We start from the raw sequence: 15864 nt of genomic DNA on the forward strand, positions 1-15864 counted from the left end.
ACTGGTCTCCAAAAAGAGCTCCCTGACTGGACCCCAAGGAGGGCAGTTGTGAAGGGTGGCAGGTGGCCGCCTTCAGAGCACAAAGGAGTACTGGGGACAAGGGGCGGGGGTACGGCTCAGGGGTCGGGCGGCGGCATCCTCTTCCCCAGCTCCTTCACCTGGTCGTGGCTGGACTCCAGCATCACACCTGGAGAACGTCACCACCATCAGCCACTCGGGTCGCTGATATTTGCAAAGGAGGCTTTCTTGGTGTCACAGGCTCTAGGACTGTGGCTCTGGCCCAGGTGGCAGACCCCTACGTTCAGAAACTCCCTTCTGCACTCTGGGTGGAGCCATTCCCCGGGCTCCACTCTCTCCACCTCTCCCTGGAAGCCCAGAGGTGCCCACAGGCAGCTCCCAGCCACACATGCTCACGGAGTCCCTGGGGTCCTGGCCGAGGCTGGGCAGATCCCTGCCACCCAGGATGTGGGGCTTAAGCCGTGGAACAACCACGTCACCAGCAGTCACCATGGCAGCCACCTCATGCAGAGGACCACACTGCAGGGACCGGCCCGCACTGCACAAACGTCGCATAGGAATACGCACCAAGAGGTCAGCAGACAAACATTTATTAAGCACCTACTATGCACCGGACCCTATGCAGGGCGCTAGGAAAATGGAGTCAATGCAATCCAGCCCTCGCCCGGAAGGAGCTCACAGTCTAGCGGGCCAAACCTTCAATCATAGTTAACAGCCGCGAAGGTGCACTTAGCTTCACAATTGCACGAGGAGCTTTTATGTAAGTTCTCCCAACTGTCAACACCCAGCAACACAGCCACATTGTTTTAAAAGCACATTGGCATAAATGTAAACACAGTCACACGATTGAAAGGACGGACAGCGACCACCTGTGACAATTCACAGTCTGTGTTTCAGAGCCAAACTTTCAGCATTACTTATTTCTTCCTCTTAGGAAGGATACAAGTTTTGCCAATTTGCCGAAATGGTGGTAGAGATACAGGGTAGTTCTATGGCCCCCTGACATCACGCGCTGGTGCAGCCGCCCTCGACACGAGGGGTCCTGAATCCTTGCCCTCTTCCCCCCACCACACCACAAATCTTCTGGTCTCCCCTGGAAGAGGGCCCCAGATGTCTCTGGGCTCTTTCTCCCGAGCTCGTCAGATGGGGAGAAAGGACCACTTCCCATGAGTCAACCACGCTGAGATCACTCACACCTGGTTGAGCCCACGGGGGACACCAGCTCAGACGGGCACACAGCACAGCGCGCTCAAGCCCACACCCTTCCTTATTTAGGGACCAGCTCTCTGGTCAGTCTCAAAACCTGATGGGGTTGGTGTCACACAGGAACAACTGCCCTGGGAGCCCTGCCTCTGCCCCGCCCCTCCCCGGCTGCACGGGATCCATCAGCAGTCCAGGTGCAGAGGGTGGATGGCCCTATTTATCCCACTCACCCCTGGATTCTGAATGGGACAGTGAAGTTTGGGATCTGAGAGCCCTCTGTGCCTCTCTTGAGAGCCCCCTTCACCAAAGAGGAAAAACACAACCCTACACAGATTCAGTTGGTGACGGTTAATTTAGGAGGATAAGGGGTTAGGAATCTGGTGAAGAGATCCAAGTGGACCCACCTCTGGGTCTGGGGAACAGGAAAACCAGCCAAAGGCTTGGTGTAATTAAGCCGAGGAGAGGGCGGGCAGACCATGAGGCTGAGCGTTCAGCGCTGAAAGGTTGGGGGCGTTCAGGACCCCACCGCCTGCCTTCCTTTCCTGGGGCAGGGGGAGGGGAGGCTTCTCTTTCCCTGCACACTGGGCACGGCCAGGGCACTTTGTAAAGGTCATGTTAAGTCTCAGCTCCTCCCCTGGGCCCCCCAGTGTGGCCTGTCTTGGACAGACAGAGGCTTACCAAGTGACTCAGAAGGTACATGTTAAAGGTGTTTCTGACCCCATTTGGAGGACACGGGTAAGGGGAGGGGGCGAGGTGCCCTGCTAACTGACTCGGCCTCGGTCTGCTGGCCCAACAAAGCCTGCCCTGACCCTGTTCCAGCCTCTGGGGCAGCAGCTTTCTGGCTCACACCCAGGACCACCTCTTAGCCCTCCTCAAGGTCGCTCCAGGAGGCCGGATATCCTGCTAGCAAACCCCTTCCCCCAATGACGGCCCAGACGGAACTCTCTTAATAAAAAAAAATAATTTATTGTCAACAAAGGAGATATATACAACAGGAAAAGGGGTGAAGAGGAGAGTGTGAGTGACGGAGCCCCCAGGTAGGCTACTTCAGCCACCTGCAGGGATGGAGCAGGAAGAAGAGGTAATGGAGGCCTCCTGGTTTAGGAGCCGAAACGGGTGGGGGAGGAGAGGCGTCCCCCGAGGTAGTGGGACTCAGTTCAACACCGTCACGACCACCTCTTGCGTAAGGCACTGTGCCAAGGGAGAATGGTGGGGGGCTGAGAAGGTGGGAGGAGGTCAGGGGGACAGAGGGGTCAGCAAAAGGATCGGGTGGGTGTTCTCCAAAGGCCCAATGCCCTACCGCACGACAGCCCTCGGCACCCCGTCCCCCTCAGGGCCTGGCCTCACGCCTCACTCGGGGAGACATTTTCCAGCATCCCCGAGTCATAGCGGATGCTGCCCACCTTCCTCTCCTCCATCCTGCCTTGGCACCTGGTTTTACTCTCCATCAGGTGGCCGAGCTGGGCAGCTCTGAGTGATAAGCCGAAGGGTGACAAGCCTCCTCTCCCCGCCCTGAAAAGAACCTACAGGCCACTCCCTGCCTCTGGCTGCCCCCCGACAGTGGTGCTGGATTCCGACAGAACCGCGGGCCATTCTGGGCTGTCACCTGCTCCCACACCCTTGGTGCCCTGGGGATGCTTGGACCAGTCTTGCAGGAGGCTGACTGCCGGGGGCTCCTCCAGCCGCACGCGGATAACCTGGAGATCCAGCGTCCCGCGAAGCCCCGGAGGGGGAGCTGGGCAAGGATGGGAGCAGAGAGAGAGTCAGGGCCCTCCAGACAACGCACCTTGAGGATGTCCCCCGAGGGTCTCTGTAAACCACACCCCCATTTCCTGGCCTTCAGTTCCATAGCCCAGGACCTGTGGTCTGAGGAGAAGCCTGGGGACAGTGGGAGGCTGTGCTCCTGGATCATCCAAGGACCAGCACCAACCGCAAGGGCATCGCGCCTCCGCAGGCATCAGCGCAGGCCCTCCGCAGCCTTCCTCCCTCGTGTATTGTGGCACACGGACGCTTAGTGCTGTACTCCGCTCCCCTCAACTACCTTCAGCTGACTCCGTTTCATCTAGGACGTACTGGGCACCCTAGCCTGATGGGTTCTGCCTTGTGTGGGCAGAGGTGGTGGGGTGGGGAACACCCCAAAGCAGAAAAAGACATGACTGTGCCCACAAAGGAGCAACCAGGTGAATATGCAGGGCGGAGGAGAGAGCACTGGACAGAGAGTCCTGGGTTAACATTCAGCTCTGCTCTGGAAGCTCAACCAGGCTCTTCATCTCCCGAGTCAATACCTACCACGCAGGGGTCAGATGTCCAACTTAGCAGCGTGGCGGAGCTACTCACAATGGACACAACCAGGTCTTAAGACAGGGGAACATGAACGGCTGACAGCCACTGTTCAGGTACCAAAATGTCCGGTTTGGCACGGGCACACGCCAAAGTTACATCAAAAAACAAAGCCAGAAAACGGTGACTGTAACTGTTGCGGCGTCTGTATTATTTGTGGTTTTCTTCTGCACTGTTTCTAGAGACCCAATGATTTAAAATCTGGCAGAGAAAACAGGTACGATTTTGCTGTACTGTTTGCCGGGATTTAAAACGACTCAATGGCTGCCACTGGGTCGTGCGACTGAACAAGTTCTGCTTTGTAGTCACATGAGCTGGTTTGTCTCCCTGACAAACTCTAAGCTCCTCGAGGGCAAGTGGAGCCTACTCACTGGCTCCCTAATTCAACAATAACTTACTGGGCAACTATACTGCGCCCGACACTAGTCCAGTTGCCGGGGCTTCCCCAGAACATGCAGCGGGCCAAGTGGCCTTCCTGGAATTTACATTCCAGTGGTGAGAGCCAATAAACAGGATGAACAAGCAAGAATGCAATGTGACATATACAGACAGAAGCAAAGTAAAGTACACCAGGGAAGGGGACGGGGTAGCAGGGAGGGCCCCACAGAGCTGGTGCGTGAGCAAAACATACAGGAAGCGAGGAGTCAGCGGCGTGTCTAGCTGGGGAACAGCATTCCTGACGGGAGGAAGAGCAAATGCAGATGCCCTGGTGGGCAGAAGAGGTGAAGATCCTGGTTTGAGGACCACTGGTCTCCACGAGGACTCTGACTTTTATCTGAAGTGCGACAGCGACGGTGCTGGAGAGCTCTGAGCAGAGCAGTGCCAGGATCCCACTTGTGTTTCAACAGGGGCTCTGGCTGCTGTATGAGACCAACCACAGAGGGCAAAGCTCAGAAGCTAGGAGACAAGTTCAAAGGTTGTTAAGGAAGCTTGGATGAAAGTAGCAGCAGTAGGGGTAGTGACAGGGGGTCAATTCTGAGCATCTTGGAGGTGGGGCTAACAGGATTTGCTGATGGACGGATGTGGGGTCTGAGAGAGACAGAAGATGATGACTCTGAGGGTTTGGTCCAAGCAAATTGAAGAACGGGGCTGCCAGCTTCCTGGGTAAGGGAAGACTGGGGGCGAATAGAGTGGCTGGAGGTGAGGGGAGGAGACCGGGGGTTCCGTTCAGAAACGCCGTCAGAAACTCCGAGTTTGGGGGATCTTTTAGGCAACCAATCAGACACGTCATACGGGTAAGAGAGAGGCTGGAACCGAAGGGAGAGGTCTGGGGTGGAGGAGAAAAGCGGGACTGTGAGCACAGGAACTGTCCTTCAAGCTGTGAGCCTGGACGGGATCACCCAGGGCGTTGAGTGCAGACCCTGACCCACGGTTGGGTCATTCATTCATCCACCAAATACAGAAGCAGCACCTATTCTGTGCTGGGCACTGGGGATATCACACAGTAAATGAAACAGGCAAACATCCTGACCCAAAGGAACATATGTTCCAGAAATGGAAAGAAAAACAACCATAGGATCCCACTTGGGGAGCTAGGAAAGAACACGCAAGAGAGGCAGGTGCAACCCAGGCATGCTGCTGCCCGAGAGGCCAAGGGCAGAAAGGGTCTCCAGGAAGGAGGGAAGGAGGGAGGGGTTCCTTGTTTTTGCCAGGTCAGGAAAGATAAGGACTGAGAACTGACCACCAGATCTAACTTTATGGAAGTCAATGGCAATGTTGCCAAAAAAGCCATTTTAGTGTAGGGTGGTGAGCATGCGTTTGACTCAAGTGGCTTCTAAGGACAGACTGGAGACAGTACAGAAGAGCGCTCCAGCTCTGCTGCAAAGGCTCGGGGATAAACGGGACGGTGGCTACGATGGGATGAGGGGGCAAGAAGGGAGAAAGAACAGCTTTGCGTAGGCTGATGGGGAAGACCCAGAGAGAAGAACAGCTCCTGGTCTGACAGAGAACTGATTCCTGGCCCTCATTGCAGGCGGGGAGTCACATGGGTGAAACACACCTGCCCAAGGCTCAGTTTCCTCTTCTGTAAAGTGGACATAATAATCCTTTATAAGGTGGTCCTGTGGATTTCAGGAAAAAATACATTAAAAGAATTCAGTACATTGGAATTAAGTGCCAATTCTTCCTGACAGCAGGGAGGGTAAAGGGGTGGGTGGTGGGAAGGGGTGTTTCAGGAGAGCGAGGCCTGAGGTGCGGTAGAGAGATCTTCTTTCAGAAGCAGTGCATGAGCAGAGCCCCAGGCCGTCAGAGCAAGCCAGGAGGACTTCTCTGTCCCTGGGACAAGCTGCAGCACCCCAACCCCAGAACCGCCCCGACTTCTCTCCTGGCCCAAACTGCTCTGCTTCCCCACTTCCTCCCCTCCCCTTCCTCCACACGTGTGCATGTGTGTGTAAATGTGTACACCTTCTCCAGGGGGTGGCTGGGGCCCACTTCTCTCGTTTCTCACTAAGGCTTGTCTCTGAGCAGAGACTCTGGACATGTCACCACCAGGATGACGAGTGAAGGCAGCCGCCATCCACTCATCTGTCAAAAAATCTTCCCTGAGGGCTTTCTTGGTGCCAGGCCGTTCTAGGTGCTCTCTCTCTCTCTCTCTCTCTCTCTCTCTCACACACACACACACACACACACACCCACCCAGGCCCTGTTCTAGGTGCTGACACCCCTCACCCCCCCCACTCCCCTCCCCCACACCCCAGCAGGACAAAGAGGCTTTTTTCCACTATCTGCACACACACACACCCCAGCAGGAGGCTTTTTCCCACTGTGTGCGAGTGGGCCCTCAGGGCTCACCTCCTCTCCTGGCCAGGTCCCCACCTTCAGCCTGGGAGGCCCCTGAAAGTCCAGCAAGTCGTCCCTGACTGCTTGACACACATATCCACTAGGTCAGCTGACCTGACCACAGTGACTCCCCGCCCCCCCACTTTTATATCCTTGATTTAAAGTGGTAGGATCTTTACTCAAATAAGATCTTTGAAGAGTTTCAATAAATAAAACAACTCAAAGTAGAGACATTCTGGTTGAAGCCTCACAGGTTTCTGGGAAATCTGAGCTTTGGGTACTTAAAACCCCAAACCGACCTGAAACCACTGGTCTGGAGCCTGTGCTCGGCACAGAACCATCGTGGGCACCACACTATTCTCTATTTGCTGACTTGTACCCTTAGGCAGACTGTGAGTTTCGTGGGGACAAAGGCTGTGGCACTCCTGTCATTTCCCATAGCTGGGCTGCGGAACACTTGCTGCTGTGCCACTTAGTGCCTCCTGCAGTTTCTGGACTGTCTCCAACCTCCACAGGCCCCGGCCTCTGCCGGGAACACCTCTCAGCCCTCTCCATCCCTCTCCCTCATTCAGTCAGCTTGCTGAACCCCAAATCTCAGGCTTTGCCCACTCACCCCAAATAAACCTGAGATCTCAAGGATGCCCTTCTCACCTATTGGTCACTCCACACAGGTGGGGTTTGGGCACAGGGTACCCCAGGGGTCAAAATAAAGCCCCCACTTTCAAGAATGAAACCAGAGGACTCATCAGCCAGTGGAAGAGATCAGCCATTTAGAGCAGGGGTCCACTGACAATACGAGGGGGCCCGGGAAACACTCAAGTCCAGGCAGAGCACAGTCCTGGGGAAGCAGGACTGGAAGGTGACTCAAGCTGAAACCTGAGACAGTTACAACCTCACAGGGCTGAGGCCTGCCTCCAGACTAGAAAAAGTGGTAAAGAATAAATACATGAAAGCACATGTGCAGAGACGTGCACAGAGCTTCGGAAAAGGTCCGAAGGACGCAAGCCAAATTTTTGACAGTGGTCACCACTGAGTGATGTGGGCTGAAGTGACAGGTTTGCCTTTTTATTTAGGCAAAAAGTACATCTCCTTTTTGAGAGCCCTGCTCTGGGGAGCCTCCAGCACCCCGTGCGCCATCTTTCTCAGGGCTCCAACTCCAAACGCCCATTTCAGGCAGGCGGGACGAGGCACTCTCTGCGTCACACATTCACTCCTTCAAGAATCACTTTCTGGGGCTTCCCTGGTGGCGCAGTGGTTAAGAGTCTGCCTGCCAATGCAGGGGACGCGGGTTCGAGCCCTGGTCCGGGAAGATCCCACACGCGGTGAAGCAACTAGGCCTGTGTGCCACAATTACTGAGCCTGCGCTCTACAGCCCACGAGCCACAACTACTGAGCCCACGAGCCACAACTACTGAAGCCCGCGCACCTAGAGCCTGTGCTCCGCAACAAGAGAAGCCACCGCAATGAAGACTAGCCCCCGCTCGCCACAACTAGAGAAAGCCCGTGCACAGCAACGACGATCCAACACAGCCAAAAAAGAAAGAAAAAAAAAGAAAAAACAATTTTGCGTCTGAGATGCTGCAAGCAGGGCCTGGCCTGGCGAGATGAAGAGAGAGAGGAACCAGGCTCAGCCCTGCCCTGCTGGAACACAGGCCAGTCTCATCTCAATTCTGCTACTGCTAGGTTACGTGACTGTGGTAGCAGTATACCGGTCCCCCAAAGACGTTCAAGTCCTAATCCCCAGGACCTGTGAATACGGTATCTTACACGGCAAGGGAGAATTAAGACCACAGATGGAACTGACATTGTTAATCAGCCAACTTTAAAATAAAACAGAGATCTGGATGGTCTGGGTGGGCTCAGTGTAATCGCAAGGGCCTTTAAAGGGGAAGGAGAAGGCAGAAGAGTCAGACCCAAAAGTGGCATCCTGAGAAAGACTGCACTGGCCACGGCCTGCTTTGAAGATGGAAGGAGGGCACAAGCCAAGGAACACAGGCAGCTGCTAGAAGCTGGCAGAGGCAAGACTTCCTCCTTTAGGAGCCAGAAAGGAACCCAGCCCTGCTGACACCCTGACTGTAGCCCAGTGAGACCCGTTCCAGTTCTCTGACCTCCGGGACTAAAAAGTAGTATATCTGTGTTGTTGTAAGCCACGAAGTTTGTGGCAGTTTGTTACAGCAGTCTCAGGAAATGAATACAAGGACCGTAGAGGAGGAACCATCTCTCTGAGACTCTGTCGGTCCATCTGGAAAAGATACTTTTATAAGGGCCAGATGAGCTGCATATGAGTTTCTTAAAATCGGAGAACATGATAAAAACACAAGCGCTTACTGCTATTATTAGACGTAAACTGAGCTGAGGTGTCTGCTGAGTGCTCGCCCCGCCTATTCTGCTATCGGTCCCATCTAGGCCCCTGGTCCACCGGGGCCAAGGTGGGCACCTCAGGCTCCAGCTGGAATCAACCTTAACTGCGGTGATGGGTGTCGGGCTTTTGGGGAGCACTGGCCTAACCCAACCTACCAACCAGCCAGGACACTCCCAAGGAGCTCACAAACAAACTCAGCTCTCTGGCTGGCTACTGTATTTAAATCCACCTGCCATCTCTAGCCTGGGCTCTGCTGCCAAGCAGCCTCGTGGAGGCCAGACCCCAGGGATGCGGCCTTCCTGACCCCGCACTTGTCAGCCTCTCTCACGAGCTCACCTGGGGAGGGGCTTTCCGGCTGGAGAAGACCTCCTTCTGCTACTCTCCCCTCTTTGGGCGAGTCCTTGCTGTCTGAGGCCCTGAGCTGGGTGTGGGAGAAGAGCTGGAGGACGAAGCCAGCGGGGAAGCTGCCGTCGGTGAAGTGTCGGACCTCGGCGGGAGCCGCAAAAGTCTCGGTGGGTGAGCCGGGTGAGGGGGGATCTGGAAGGGAGGACAGGATGGAACTGTGAGGTCAGACTCCCAAGGGCTGAGCCCATGGCCTCAGCTGAGGTGCAGGTGCCCTCTGCCACGCATCCCCCCCCCCCCCCAGGGTCCTAGCTTTCCTCCTGGAGCCCACACCTTCCTCGCCTTCACCTGGGTCCGGGTCCGGGTCCAGGTCCAGGGTTTTGGTCATGGGTCTGCCTCTTTTCTTTCTGACCGGCTCCTCCCCAGGGGGCTCCTTCCATCTCTGACCACGTGGCTTCTTGCTTACCGGCTCTGGGACAGGGGCCGCTGCAAAAGACAAGACCTTTTTAAGAGGCCTGATTGCCGTAACCACAGGGCTGCTGAGGGTACCTGCCCAGCAGCCTCTCTCCACCCAGATGGCAAGGCCCATGCTTCCCCTCCCCCCAACTCAGCCTCTGAGGCTTTGGGATGACTGACCAGGAAGCTCCAGAGGGCGGAGTCCCCTGGGCCGGCTCCTTCTAGGGAGGGAGGGGTTGTCCTCGGAGTCGAGGAGAACGACAATCTCTGCTGGCATTTCGGGGTCCGGGTCGGAGTCTGGGTCCACTTCGACCTCCTGGCCTGAGTCTGAAGGGGGCAGATGCCAGTGAGCAACAAGAGTCCTGACTTTTCCTTCCCCCTCCTCCCCTCCCCCAGCCCAGCTACCTGAATGGGGCGGGGACGGCTGCTCGGCCCTGAAGTCCTGCAAAAGGGCCACCCCCTCACTCCAGGCCTCCAGGATATTGCTCTTCTCGGAAGGGCTCAGGTCCAGGGTGTGAGGGTGCTGCTCCAGGATGTGGGCGCGTGCTGTGTCCGCCGAGGGGGCCCGGATCTCGGCCCCACACACCATGCACAGTGCCCGCCCGCTGCCTCCCGGGCTGTTCCCCACCAGGAACTCCTGCTCCCAAGACACCTGCTGCCTGGGCTCCTCACAGCCATCGCTGCCTGCCTCTAGCAGGCTGGGCCTCGGCGGTGGGGTCTTCTCCTGCTGGGCCACTACGGAGGGAGAGGAGGGGGCGGGTACTGTCAGTAAAGGTGCCCACAACCAACAATACAGAGAACAGGATTCCCCAAACCTGGTGGCATATGTAGGGAAGGAACTTTCCCACCTAGAGTCTCTTTCTCCCTTCCCCTGGAGCCCACAAGGCACTAGCCACGATAAACACAGCCTACATGCCTCGGCATCCTGCTACCTCAATCTAGTCTCCGACCACAGGTCCAACAGGCATTTCCAACAGACTGCGTTCCTGCACGTCTACGGCCTTGGCAGCCCACCAGTCCGGCAAAGTCCTCTACTTCCTTCATGGCCCTGCTCAAAACCTCAGCCCTGTGAAGCCTTCCTGACCTCCCACCCCTGGCAGGTGATTATATCCATATGCGACTGCCAGGCCACGGCAGCGAAGCACTTCCTTGAGGACAAGAATGGTAAATTTTGTCATCTTACTGTCCCCGCAGGGCCTGGCACGTAGGAGAGGAGACGCTCAATGAGCCTTCTCGGGTCAGTGAATGGCATCCATGCCTGTTCCTCCACTTGCTGAGGTCCCTTCAAGGGGCCTCCCATCCTGTCGGAAACAGCCTCCCCTCCCAAAGCCTTTACAGCAGTAACCTAGCTCGTCCCTACTGGTCGACTCAGCACCTGTTCCCTGTGCACATGGACCATAAGCTCCGACAGGATGGGAACCCTTCTCAGCTCAGCAAAGGATGCAGGCTCAGACCCACGTTAGCCTGGCAGCTCAGGGTTTCTGATCCCTTGTGGCTGCACCTCCCTCCCACCTGAGAAGATGGAGCGAAAGACAAATATGGGAGACCCGAACACCTGGGGACTACCTGGAAGAGGTGGCATTGAAATGGGTCTGAGAACCGGCTTGGTCTCAGGTCTAGCTCCAAGGCTGGGCTGCACCCCGCTCAGATGTGACTCTGGGCAGGAACCCCTTGGTTGCAGGTGGGCTTTCTTTCCCACCACTCCTCGAAAACAGCTCTTGTCAAGGTCACCAATGCTAAACCCAGCGGTCAGCTCTTCAACTTTGTCCTTTGACAGATGGCTTCTTCCATCTTGATTTTTGTCCCTTGGACTCCAGGGCACCACCTTCTATTGGTTCTTCTCTTACTTCACTGGAGCTATTTTTCGGGCACCCGTGCCAGTCCCTTCTCCGGAACAGAGCCGTCTTCTCACCCAAGGCTTGTCTGCCGTCCCTTAGAAAGCTGCCATCTGCCCCACCTGAGCTCCCTGCTCCCCTCACTGCTTCATTTCCTACTCGTTCCCTTTGTCTCCTGACTGCACTGTAGGTCCAAGACAGCATGGATTTTTGATCCTTCACAACTGTATCTCCAGCACTCGGCACGGTGCATGGCATGTAGTGGCATTCAGCAGTGTTTGATGAGGAATGACTCAGTCTCTAAACTGGAATCACTGGAGCATTCCACAACGGTCCTGGGACCCCATCTATATCTACCTCCTTCCTCTGGTGGTCTCATCCCAGTGCCCGCCTGCTGACAACTCCCATGTCTGTACCTCTAACCAGACTCTCCCAGGAAATTTAGGTTCACATGCCTTACTTACCATCTGACATCTGTGCTTGAATGTGTCATAAACTTCTCAAACTTGCCATGTTCAAACCTTAACTCCCCATCTCCCACAGGCCTGCACTCCAGTCTTTCCATCTCGGCAAATGGGAAGTCCATCCTTCCAGTCGCTCAGGCCAAAAACCTTGAATTCGTCTGTTTTTCTTTCCCACCCCAAATCTTTCAAGAAGCTTCTGCTTCAGGACCTTTGTACTTACTATTCTCTCTGCCGAAAATTCTTAACCTCCAATTATCTACAGGGTTCTCTCCCTCGCTTCCTTTGGTCTGTGTTCAAAATTCACCTTATTAGAGAAGGCTTTCCCGACCACTTGATATTCCAAATGAAACACCCTCACTCTTTTCTCCTTACTTTGATTTCCTGTTCTCTGAACCACCTGACATGCTATATATTTATTTATCTTTGGTCATTAGTATCTACATCTATGTTTCAGAAGAGCAGAGTTTCGACTTTCTTTATAGCTATTAGCACGCCTAGCCTAAAACCGTGCCTGACATGTAAGAGGTGCTCCCACATACTTGTTGAATGAATTCACTTCTCTGGGGAAGGAGGATGCTCTCGCAGGGTTGTTGAGAGGGTTAACTGAGACAGCCTGGCACTGACCACTCGAGAAATATTAGCAGAAGTACAGAAAGAACCTCTCTTTTGGATTGAAAGCTCTGAGACGGGTAGTGGCCTTTATTTCCCTCATTTTATAGCACTCTTGATTCCAAAAAGGAGAAGCAGTGCAGGGAGACATCACCCTGTCCTGCTGAGGCTAAATGAATGGCCTTGCTCTCAACCTTTTGGGTACTGTCCCCCTGAGGGACGGGGTATCTAGGAATTAAAAGGTTTTGCATTTTCATGAATAGTGTGTCTTCCACTAAGGTGGCTCTTTGTTTTCTTAGGGTTTGCAAGATCCTGAGGACTGGAGAAATCGGTGAGGGAGGAGGGGAAAGCGAGTGCTCCCAGACTGCTCCTCAAACCCCTTCCCGAGGCCAATCCCTTTCTAGAGTGGCTGAGGGCGCCCGTAGCAAGCACTCCTTTTCCAAAACTAGGTGTCCTATGCAACCACTTTCACCCTTGCAGCGCGAGAATCTGACACCTGTGGCTTATGCAAGCGCAAGGCCCGGGGATGGTGAGGGGGGCGTAGGAAAGCATTCTGCACGGAGCGCCCTTAAAATCCACCTTTTGGCGGGCTGCAGCGGCGCCTGCCTCCACCCACCGAATCACTCCGCACACCAAGGTGCGGGGCCCCTAGCTCCGGCGTGGAGGCCCTGCCGCCCCTCGGTCCTCGGCCGAGAATACGGCCAGGCCCCTGGGCCTGCCTCTGTCTCTGCCTCCGCGGCGGGGGGGTAGAGGGAAGGGGAGGGGGGAGGGGGGAGGGGTGGGACCCGCCAGCGTCACCTCGAAGCCGTCGTGCTGGGCCCGGGCGAGGGGGCGCTCGGGCACCGGAAGATCCGGAGCTCGCGGGGCGTGGATCGAAGGCTCCAGACCCTGGGCGGGGGAGGGGGAATTCGGGGAGGCCTGAGATTCCAAACCCCGCTGGGGGTGGAACAAGAGAGCCCCAGTACCTCAGACAGAAGGGGGAAGGGGGCGCCCGGGCACCAGGCCGGAGTGGAGTGGGGGCGCTTGGGCCCCTGACTGGAGGCGCGGGAGGGGGTACCCGGACCCCCGACTGGTGTGGGGGGGGAAGCCCGAGCCCCGGACCGTGACGCGGAAGTGGGATTCCCCTCCCATTCTCACCTCTGAGCATCGGCTCGGGCCGCGGGATTACGGCCACCACCATGGCCTCCTCGTCGTCCTCCCCTTCCTCGCATTTGAGTGTCACCTCGAAGCAGTCGAGCGCGGCGCCCTCGGCCTTCAGGGCCATGGCGCGGCCGGGGGGGCTCTCGGTGACCGGACGCCGGAGGACTGGCGCGCAGGCCTGCGCGCAAGCCGGCGGCCGCCTCCCGCCCCGTGCAGCCCCCTCCCCGCCGCCCGCCGCCCGCCGCTCGCCGGCCCGGCCTGCGACGGGCGCGTCTCGGCCTCCCCGAGACCTAGAGCGTCGGGACCCCGGGCGGGGAGGGCTCAATCCGGGGCTCTAGCCCCCCGCCGCTCCCTTTTATGGAGGCTCATTGTCGGCGCCCGCCCGGCCTGCCCGCTGCGGGCCCGCCCCCGACTCCGAGCGGCCAATCGCGCGTGGCCCCGCCCCGGGCACGCGGCTCCGTTAGAAACCCCGCGACCCGCAGGGGGCGGGTAGGGCAGCTTGCTTCCGGCTGCCCCCCGGCGCGGGGGTGGGGGTCTCGGGCCCGCGGGAGAGGACCCTGAGCTACCCCGAGCCGGGAGCGTCCTGAGTCGGGCGGCCGAGCCTGGCGGGTCGCCGTTTATTGAGACGCCAGTTGGGCACGTTGGCTGCACGAAGAGCGCTACCAAGTGCGCCAGGATTTTGAGCGGGGTCTCTCTTGCTTTTCCCTGAACAAGCCTTCCTCCGCCAGAGGATGTACGGGGCGCGAAAAGAACCGGTGGGGGAGCGGAAAGCGCCTTGGCGTGGGAAGAGTAGAGAATGAATTCCTTCCGATTTGCTAGCGCTGTGATCTTGGGTACGTTATCTGTTTTCTTAGACGATTTCATCCTTTATTTCAAAAAACATTGTGGAGCCTTCTGGACAAGGGAATGGAAAGATGAAGAGCCAAGTGGAGTGTTGGGGGCGCGCGTAAACCACCGCGAGGGTTGTGATTTACATTTTTTAAAAGTGAATCCAGAGATTGTGACCCTCCCCACAGGTCACGCAGAAGTCCTTGAGCGCTCCAAGACCAGCGTCCAGTTGCCATGACGCTGCTGCATAATTCTGTTGTGGCTGAGCTTTGACCTCTGTGACATAGAATGGGCATCTCCCTCTGCTGTAGAAGCCCTCATGAAATTTCAGTGGAGAACATGCCTGACACTAAAAATCCGTCTTAAAATGCCACTGTATTAGACCAGACACAGTAGTAATCAGAATACTGTAGTAGGTTGCGGTGGGAGGGAGATGTGAACTAGTCTATGTGGACTACAGTATGGTTTTAAGTGAATGCTTTCGTTACTTTCATGTGTATCCAGTACTTTAAAGGTTTTACAAATAAAGGTATTACCAAGCCTGATGGTTGTTCTCTACCCTTTTGCTACAGATCCCTTCCTTGCGCTTCTGCTCTGCTCTGTATTGCCTTGCAGGGTGCAGTTTCTCAGGCTTCCAGGACAGCTGCCTTTCAGGCTTGGGTTTGGCCAATGGGAGACAGTGGCAGGAGACTGGAAGTTAGGAGGGATGAAAAAGCCAGGTTATTTCTTCTCTTTCTCTCTCTTGCTCGGGCTCTGGCAGGTCTCCAGCAGCAGGCGAGGCTCCCCTGCGGTGCCACCTCCTACTGGATAGGCTGCTGTAGTTCCAACTTCCCATGGTGGTCCTCCCCACCAGGCTCCACTAATTCCATCTCCTCTGTTTGTCCCTCCAGTTAAGGAGTGTGGGCAGCTTCTGGTTTTTGCTAATCTCTGGGTTGCCTCATTGTCTGCTGTGGGGTTTCTCAGCCCTTCCATCACCCGTGTCACCAATCCCCTGCATTAAGTTCTCTGTTTTTACGTTCTTAGAGTGGTTCCTGCTTGTGTGGTTGGACCCTGAGCGATGCAGCCAGTATTATACCAGGCACTTTGTAGACATTATTTCTTAGACCTCACAAGTCTTATGTAGTAGACTGTGTTGTTCTCATTTTACAGAGCAGGAAGTTGAGCCTTAAAGGGTTAAATTACTTCCCCAGGGTAATACAGCATGAATCCTATTTCATCAAATCTAGCATGAGCATTTTTCCCTACATGTTAACATCTTTGAAATGGGGGTGCTTTTTCTCTAATGGACATCAACGTGAAGTTTTAAGACTATCAAAAAGGTGTAAGATGGGGACTTCCCTGGCAGGCCAGTGGTTAGGGCTCTGTGCTTCCACTGCAAGGGGCGTGGGTTGGATCCCTGGTCCAGAACTAAGAAAGTGTAAGATGGCCCTTCTGATATTCAGATAGTGATGATACCAGCAGAACATAAACCATGCTGTTAAAAAAGAAG

At 55.9% G+C, this 15864-nt stretch overlaps 1 protein-coding gene across 6 annotated transcripts; it reads right to left on the bottom strand.

The window, feature by feature from the left end:
- Positions 1-620: 620 nt before the first annotated feature.
- SPINDOC (spindlin interactor and repressor of chromatin binding) lies at positions 621-13911 on the bottom strand. 6 transcript variants are annotated; one of them, XM_079930781.1, is made up of 8 exons: positions 13545-13911; positions 13206-13295; positions 9905-10234; positions 9680-9826; positions 9377-9529; positions 9038-9238; positions 5561-5621; positions 3014-4421 (listed from the first exon to the last, which is right to left on the bottom strand). In XM_079930781.1, the coding sequence occupies exons 1-7, from the start codon at positions 13669-13671 to the stop codon at positions 5572-5574; spliced, it is 1098 nt and encodes a 365-aa protein (XP_079786907.1). In that variant the 5' UTR covers positions 13672-13911; the 3' UTR covers positions 3014-4421; positions 5561-5571. The 6 variants fall into 6 exon arrangements, with proteins under 6 accessions (XP_079786903.1, XP_079786906.1, XP_079786902.1 ...); XM_079930777.1 differs by lacking the exons at positions 3014-4421; positions 5561-5621 and adding an exon at positions 621-2956 and having other exon boundaries at positions 9392-9529; XM_079930780.1 differs by lacking the exons at positions 3014-4421; positions 5561-5621 and adding an exon at positions 621-2918.
- Between the last annotated feature and the right edge of the window lie 1953 nt (positions 13912-15864).

Source organism: Stenella coeruleoalba (genome assembly GCF_951394435.1).
Source record: "Stenella coeruleoalba genome assembly, chromosome: 8".
NCBI classification, from domain to species: domain Eukaryota; kingdom Metazoa; phylum Chordata; class Mammalia; order Artiodactyla; family Delphinidae; genus Stenella; species Stenella coeruleoalba.